The sequence below is a fragment of the Cucumis sativus genome, chromosome 5 (assembly GCF_000004075.3).
Source record: "Cucumis sativus cultivar 9930 chromosome 5, Cucumber_9930_V3, whole genome shotgun sequence".
Classification (NCBI taxonomy): Eukaryota; Viridiplantae; Streptophyta; class Magnoliopsida; order Cucurbitales; family Cucurbitaceae; genus Cucumis; species Cucumis sativus.
Window position 1 is genome coordinate 15,519,463 of NC_026659.2, and position 8,518 is coordinate 15,527,980.

Below are 8,518 nucleotides of genomic sequence, written 5' to 3' on the forward strand. Positions count from 1 at the left end.
CTACTTTAAGTATGTAACAATTCGATATTATTTTGTAGGTCATTCAACATATCAAATAAAAAAAACCAACATGGAAGGTCATGAAGGTATATGAATCTCTCCGTTAGGATAGTTGTAAACTAATTATTATTTTTAACATACATATGATTTTTATATGTGCATCCATATGGTCCCAAGCAAGCAGGAGTAGTTGAATGTGGCTATTATGTCATGCAGTTTATGTGTAACATAATTTTGTCAAAGAGTACTTCTATTATAAACGTAGTAAGTATAACAATTTTAAAACAATCATCATGTCATTTATTTCGAATGAAACTTAACAATTTTAAAACTATCATCATGTCATTTATTTCAATTGAAACTAATTTAAAATCACTTTATTGTCTACAAATGAAAGGTTTACCTCGTACGTACACTCAAAGTGGCATTAAGGTCTGAATGGGCGGAGTTCTTATCCAAACACGTATATCGTGCTTAGCATCATATTTTTTTATTAACTTTTTTGAAGTATTTTGTTACCTTTTTTTGTGGATATAATTTTTTTGAACATGAATGACACATATTTGAATGTTTAATAGCATATTATTAAATAAACTAAAAGAGCACAGTAGTAAGTTCTTAGTTCTCGTTTGACATTTATATATATGTACTGCTGAGAATTCAACAAATATGAATGTGTGCATTTATATTTTTTTTCTTCGGAAGACTCCATTATTTTTTAAGTATAAGTTTGTGTTCAAAGAATCCTTTTGTTTGAGGGCGTAGGACTCGTAAGAATTGTCATGCAATTTGACCCCCTCTCAATCACCAACAAGCTTGTCGATTTCGCAATGCACAATTTTTTAGGATTCTACCTTGGTACGTTATTTGTAATTTTATAATTTGAATTACTTTGTTGCTTCATATCCAAGCGTTGATTAATCTCCCTCTACTGTTCGTTGGTACTCTGATTCTTGTTATTTTTGCAAGTCATGATCACCCATTCAGTTTCTCTCCATTTTTTGTTTTCTTTATTGGTTTCCTTTCTGTTTGTTGGACCGTATACACAGGAAAATTAAATTGAGAGCTGAGGAGAATTAAGGGCTGGAGGGTGGGGAAAATAAAGGATGGGGGGATTGAGGTCGTAGAGGGCTGGGGGCCGTTCTTGCTTTCTCTTTCTAATACCAATTTATTTGTTTTAGCTCAACACTGATATGTTTATTTGCTCCCATTCATTATTGTAGTTTTTCACCATTCTTGTTCAAATATCAGTAAATTGTTGCATGTATGTAATTGCATTGTTGGCTTTAACGATATTGAGTCAAATTTGTGGTTATTTTTGCTTGAAGAAATGTTCTTTCTAGTTTTGAATAGTCTATAGAACTAGATAATCATTTTTGCATTTTTTGTTTTCGTCTTTTTTCTTCATATTAAGAAGATCAGTGAGGTTCTTTCTAGTGTTGATTGGTCGATTAAACTAGATAATCATTCTATCATTTTCTTTCTTGATCTTTTCCCTTCATGTTAAGAACATCTTTCTTGATCTTTTCCCTTCATGTTAAGAACATCAATGAAGTCACATAGTTTGTTTTGACCTGCTAGGAGTAGTTTATTTTCCATCTGTTATAATTTGCTACGTGAGACTATTGGACTGTAGTTTAAGTTTCCTTCATTTTCAGTTCTCTTTATTCATTTTATTTCTATGAATTAAGGGCTGGAGGGGGGGAATAAGGTCCGGATTAAGGGCTGGGGGAATTAAGGGCTTGAATTGAGTGTTTTATGACAGTTTTAGGTGTACATATTTTCTACTTTTGATTTACTTGTAAATTATTTCAAACTCGATTAAGTATTTTAGATCCATTATGGCATGTGAATGATTAATGCTTTATGTTTATTTTCTATACATATATATTGTTTATATGTATTAAATTATTAGATTATTTGGTTCTTTCATTTGTACATTGTTTGCTATGAAGTATTTTAGATCCATTATGGCATGTGAAAGATTAGTATCACTCACTTGTAGATTGTTTGGTAGGAAGTTTTGTGGGATGATCCTTTGTGGGATAACTAGGTGAATTGATTTAGGTGTACAAACTTTCTGTTTTTGTTTACTAATGAATTGTTTTGCTTTGGAAATGTTCTTTAGTCATACTCTAAAATGAGATTTTTTTTTTTTCTTACTAGGTTTGGAAGAATCCATTGGAGCAATGAAGTCATATCGGAGCAATTGATTGATACAAGACTTTTTGTATGGTTGGTTGCAAAATTTTGGTTCCAATATACTTATTTTAAGCTTGTTGGTAGCAAAAGATGTCCTTGTTTATTCTTTTTTGTACGTAAACTACCATTTACCAAAAAATGACGGTAAAAAACCCTAAACCCTGAACTCTATTATAACGAACAATTAACTACAACTATATATACTATTTGTTTATAGATTATTCTCTCTTTTTTGTTATCATGCCTATTATTATTATCTATCCAAACTAAAATAGTATACACTTCAAATACAAATTATTACGACTAGAGTATAATCTAGTTTCCAACCACAAACTACTATAACTTACCGGTTGTTATAACTCACAATTGTATAATCACTAATTAAAATAATTAACTCATCTCTCAAATGTCCTACTAAGTTACACTGTTTTTTTAGCTTCTAAATAATTTTTTAATTAAATTGACCTTTAGCCAATCTAATATAGCAAATTAAATTGATAATTATAATTTAGGAATGGACCAACTTATGTAAATTCTAAATGAGGATAACCTTTTTTTAAAAAAAAAAAAAATGACGATATCTTTTTTAATCTTAATACTAAAAGCTTAAAAAAACTCATATGTTTAGAGAAATGATAGGTGAGAGTGGATTGAAGGACAAAAATTAGAAATATATATGTTATATATATTAAAGGTAACAGAAAGTGAGGGCTTATTGTCTGCTTAGGGACAGTTGTGAATGGCCCTATCCCTTCCAATTGTTTGAATATTTAAAATATGGGACCCTTGAGAAATGCTTGGTTGTGACTTGTGATATTGAGTTCCTCTCAAAAGATAAATGAAGAAGAAAAAGAAAGTGGGAGAAGTGGTACTTTATATTCTCAAGTGCCATGACCTCATTGGCTCCTTAAAAGCTTCATGAACTAAATTCAATTTTTAGCTCAAAAGGATTCCATATATAGAGTTAATGCTACTTATTAAAGGGGATAAGATATGATTTAGTGTTTGTTACATGGTTATATGAGCATAGTAAAGTAGTTGACAAATGTTTATTTCTACTTCTTCTATAACATGTCATAGATTTTAATCATATATGAATCTCCTTCCAACAGGCCGTAGTATAGTGATTAATAAATATTGCTTTTCCACAAAAAAAAACTTGATTCATTCGTACTTGAAGATCACGGTATTTTTGGTAGAGCGATTAGATAAGTCTAATCCTTAACTCTTCTATTAATTCCTCCAACATTCTATTTCTTTAGATTTTTTTCAGGTTATGAGTCATTCTCTTCTCAACGGATATATGAGTTTATGTTCTTTTTAACTTTCTTTGAATGTGGGTTATATAAGGAGTCTCAATTTTAAGTCAAATTGAAGTATTATTTTATTTTTACAATGAGAATGAGTGCACTAATAAAACCAAATGAATAACCTTTCTATTACTTAACTATACCACAATTAGTTAACACATATAACATCAATCAAGAAATCAACCTTTCTATTACTTAAGTATAGCACAATTAGTTAAGACATATAACATCAATCAAGAAATCAAGAAATCAACCTTTCTATTGTGTTTGCAAAAATAATGTCTCATTTTCCAATGATAGTGATAGGTATGTAATGTGGCCTACTCCTCTCATTTCTCAACTTTTGAGCCTTACTCTTTTGCTATTGAGGGTAGGAATCAACCTCACTTTCCATCTAGTTTTTTACTCGTCCATATAGATGATCTTTTTGAAACTTTTCCCAAAAGTTTTTTTTGACGATTAAAGGTAAAGTGAAGTTGTTTGCTTGGTAATTTTGTCCTAAGCATTTACAAGTGTTATATTCCACTTTTTTTTTGTTAATTTTATTTGAAAAATTGCATCAAATGACAAAAACATTTATATTCTATGGGTTATTAAGTGGTCATTTTTATTTCTCGTTTATGTGGTGTTTTAATATTAAAACACAAAAGTAGAGGAAAATCCTAGTCCCAATTATTTATTTCTTTTATTTTACATGACTATCACTTAGGACAAGTTCTACAAATGTACAAGTGAAATACAAACTTTTGACCTACAAGAAGAGAGATGCACCAATATTCATTTGGAAAAGTCAACAATAAGAGATAAACAAGACAAGAACAAAATAAAGTTTTAATCTCTTCATGGAAGTCGAATCTTGAGATTCCACACAAAGATGTGAGAATTTACAGTTACAAAGTGATAAAATTATTTAGATGAGCAAGAAAGACATAATTATATATAATGAACAAAGGAAAACTTATGAAAAAAGGACATTGTTAAAAAATATAATAATATTATTAAAGTAAGGCAAAACTTTAAAAAAGCCAAGCCCAGTGATGTTGTGGTTTTGATCAGATTTGTACCATCTTTTATAAACCTGAGATTATATCACCAAGCCTCTTGTGTGCTCCATAATACCCTGTACACAATTTAATTTCATTCTATAAGCAAAGTCTAATCCTCTTCTCCTCCCTCTCTGCTTCTGTGATTGTATGGGGTTTTGTAGCTCTCTCTGCCATGCATCTTTTGTAAGGAACAAACCCTTTGGTATTCTTTTCATGGCTACTTATTAATTCACAAGACAATGCCTTTCCAATCAACTCCTCTTTAGAAACTGAATCTCCATCTCTATTGTTGTGAAATAATCTGCAGCTTTCGACGTCATTTTCGCTAACTTTATCACCATTTTCCCCACTGTTTACTGATCCGGTGTTAGATCCGCACCATGATTGATCCTTGTGAGTTTCCTTATCATTGACTTGATTTGGATTTGAATCTGCTTGTTTGAAACAGTGCACAAAAGAAAATGGATAACTGCCATATGAGCTCCACCAGGATACCGGAACTGCAGAATCGCCTTGCTTTGAGTCTCCGTTATTGAGTTGTATGAAATAGAAAGCTCCATGATTCCAAGTGCAATCTGTATTTCCTGTAGAAGAGTCCATCACTATGGAGTTCCATGGTGATACTTGCTTTTGGTTTTCCCCTGGTTTACGGTCAGCCTCGGGCATGCTGTTCTCTAAAATCGGAGTATGTTTGTGGGGATCTGTTATTAATACAGTTCTTCCAAAGAGCTTCAGACTCTGAATTGATACTTCTTTTGTAGAGTCATCTTTTTCAATCACATTATCCTTTGTAAATAACTCCAGGTTCTGTCATAAAAAATAACATAGCTTTTAGTGCCATGAATAAGTATTAATTCAAGTAATTGGTATCAAAGGGGAGAGAAAACGAAGCAGCACCGTTGGAATTTTCTCATGGGGGATTGAATTTTCTATCCCTAGGGCTGCTGTCGGAGACTCGTTGTCCAATGAAGATGAGTTTGGTTCTGTGGATGGAATAGACGAATCAGGAGATCCACTGTCATGATGGATCCTTGAATCAGTGAACATTAGTGTATCCGAACCACTCCCTGCTACAACTATTGATGTTGGAGACTGGCATTCTTTTTCTGAAAGTTGTGGAGACAAAGACCTTGTCTGTTCTGATATGGGAGATGCCTTATGAGATTGAGGTACTTCTTTTCGGGGATATGGATGAGCTGGCTTTCGTTTAGGACGCGGAGGAGGAATCTCAATGCATCCTATTGAAGTTGTGCTACACCCGTTTGAATTACGTGTGACCTAAGGCAATAAAAGAAAACAAATGAGAAGTTGGAAAATCATGAAAGACAAGCATTAATCCTTCAAGGATCTTTAGCACCCGTTGTGATCCTTAACAATTACTTACATTTATAAATCGGAATATGTATATTATGGTAGATAATGGGTACTGGAATAAGAGCATTAGACCTTGGAGAAAAACTTCTGAGCATGGCTACGAATCTGAACTGCGGTCTTCGTGCCCACATGCTCTGTTAGATAAAATTAATTTGAGAAGGAATGAAAAAATATAATAAGAATTCTTCCCATCATCCTCGTTTTGCTCAACCATACCTTCTATTTGTCGCCAGTCGCGACCGTAGAGCTTCAAAGCTTCGATAAACTTTTCATGCTCTTCCTCTTTCCACCTTTCTCTTTGTTTTGTGATTGTGTAAGGTTTCCTCACCTATCCAATGAGAAACACAGTGTAAAGTAATTTAGAAATGCTTGAAATGAAGCAAATCATAATTCTGGAACAGAGAAATTAGGCAACAGAAGCAAAACCTTGGGACAAAATTCCTTCAATTGAACATTTGCTGATGAGTATTGATCAGGGGTTACAGTTGGCTCATAAACAGCTGAACTAATGTTGTCAGAACAGAGACCTCCCCCAGTGTTCTACAAGAATCAGAGGATAAGTTAACAAACATTTGTTTTCATTCTTTTACAATAGAAGAAAAAATGAAAACCCATATATTAAGAAATATCCAGAAATTCAGTCTTCACACAAAATTCTGTTCAAAAAATCAAAACTAAACTACTTGAACTCGAACCAGAATGTTACCATGTTGATATTTCCAGAATTATCCAAAACAAAATGGTGCATAGGACGATTATACAGCACGGTTCCAAATTCAAGAATAAGATCAAGAACAAAAACAAGGATAATGAACTGGAAAAATGGGTGATGAGATAAGTAAAGATTGAATGTTTCTTCACTCTCCAAAAAGGCCCTGTATATACTTGTTAACCAAGAGGGAAATATCTACCCAGTTTCATGACAAACTTCAGAACGAAAACGAGGAAAAAATTTGTCTAATATTTCGCAGGGATAATCGAAAAGCTTTCACGAGTAATTTTAGGAGGCGTGAATGAACACATCTATTGGTTGAAATTTCAATATTGACCAAAAAAAAACTCATCTAATTCATCACATGGACAGAAGGAAAAAGGAATGTAAAACACGTTCTCCCTATTATTTCTCGATTCTCATGCCAATAATCAACGAGATCTATATAAATTTTCAACTTTCAAGCTACAAAAATGGACGAAAGAAATCATATAATCATTGGTCCAATATTCAAATTTACGTCTCGAAATATGAAAGCAGAGGAGAAGAAGAAATTGAATAATATTCATACTTGTAATTCCATGTTCACAGCACCCATGGCTAACTCCTCTTCCACTGCAAATCTTTTTCGAATTTACAGTAACCAAGAAATCCTCCGTACTTTGAAGAATAAACAACCCTAAATAGTCATATTTCCAAGTGGGTTTGCATTCCGAAGCTTGAAATCAAACCGATTCAGTTCGAGTTCTAGGTTTGAAGATGGTTATTCAAAAACCCTAAAATCGAGTGAGTAGGCAGCGAAGTAAACCAAGGTGTAGGCTTCAAGCTAAGGAAGAAAACATAGGGAATCAATCAGATTGGCGGCAGGTTATGAGAAACTCAAAAAGGTGTTTCGTCCGTACAAAAAAACTAGAAAAAAGAAGAAGTAATTATAGGATTTGGAGGAGGAGGAAGAAGAAGAGAATGAAATTAAGAAGAAGGGGTTGACTGTTAAGATGAAAGATGTTGTGGGTAGGTAGAGAGAAGAAAAAGAAATGAGATGAATGTTGAAGTTGAAGAAGAAATCAGAGGGGAAAAGAATGAAGAAGTGTAGGATATTATTATAGATTGAAGAAGACGGGTGGAGGAGAAAACAGAGTCCGAAACTGAAAAGGAAGAAGGAGAAGGTTGAGGAAGTTGAAGAAGAAGGGGAATTATGTGAAGAAGAAGAAGAAAGGCTAAAAATTTTGATAAAGTAGCCAAAATACTCAAATAGTAAAAACTAAAAGCTTTTTAGTACAAACTTTGTTACGACTAACATTTTTGACGTATGAATTTACATTTTTGTCCTTATCTATTGAACATTACACTTTTTTTTTCTCTCTTCAACCAACTTCTAAGTTATCCTAAATGTTCGATCACTTAAACTCAACTACGCGATTCGCTTCAAATACGCTAAACAGGTCAATTAAATGTAAAATATCCTTTTTATCCATGTGATATGAAATAAGGTTAAATCACAATCCTCTCTTACCTCATTCCCTTACTTCTTTTCTCATTCGCTTATGCTTCTCCCAACCCTCATCTCATTTCTCCATTTTTCGCATTCCTTTTGAACTTCAAACGTATTTTCATCCCCCTACGCCTTCATGTACTTTAATTTAAATATTCATCCCAAATAAATGTTCTCATCTTAAACAATTTGAAACAAATGTCCTCCTACTAAACGATCTCTTAATCATAATAAACAATATTTTGACCGAGAATAAACAATGTCTCAAATTTTACTAAACGATTATCACCTATTCAAATGTTTACTCTAGGTCAACATAACGTTTAGATTTCCTAAAAGATTGTTCAGACAATTTAACCGAACATTTAGACTTTCTAAACGA

General features: G+C 32.7%; 1 protein-coding gene across 2 annotated transcripts; it reads right to left on the minus strand.

Annotated features, from left to right (window-relative positions):
• Positions 1–4,316: 4,316 nt before the first annotated feature.
• Positions 4,317–7,869, minus strand: LOC101212264 (protein REVEILLE 1). Of its 2 annotated transcripts, XM_011656839.2 has the most exons (6): positions 7,216–7,869; positions 6,359–6,472; positions 6,149–6,260; positions 6,005–6,066; positions 5,456–5,836; positions 4,317–5,365 (listed from the first exon to the last, which is right to left on the minus strand). In XM_011656839.2, the coding sequence occupies exons 1-6, from the start codon at positions 7,240–7,242 to the stop codon at positions 4,655–4,657; spliced, it is 1,407 nt and encodes a 468-aa protein (XP_011655141.1). In that variant the 5' UTR covers positions 7,243–7,869; the 3' UTR covers positions 4,317–4,654. The 2 variants fall into 2 exon arrangements, with proteins under 2 accessions (XP_011655141.1, XP_031741479.1); XM_031885619.1 differs by lacking the exons at positions 6,359–6,472; positions 7,216–7,869 and having other exon boundaries at positions 5,943–6,066; positions 6,149–6,235.
• Positions 7,870–8,518: the final 649 nt, after the last annotated feature.

Bases quoted from the DNA above. Each gene is read 5' to 3' on its own strand.
- LOC101212264 (XM_011656839.2), bottom strand. From the start codon at position 7,242: ATGGGTGCTGTGAACATGGAATTACAA. The intron at 6,473-7,215 runs GTATGAATATTA...TGATTCTTGTAG, and splicing joins CTGTGAACATGGAATTACAA to AACACTGGGGGAGGTCTCTG. The intron at 6,261-6,358 runs GTTTTGCTTCTG...CTCATTGGATAG, and splicing joins TGAAGGAATTTTGTCCCAAG to GTGAGGAAACCTTACACAAT.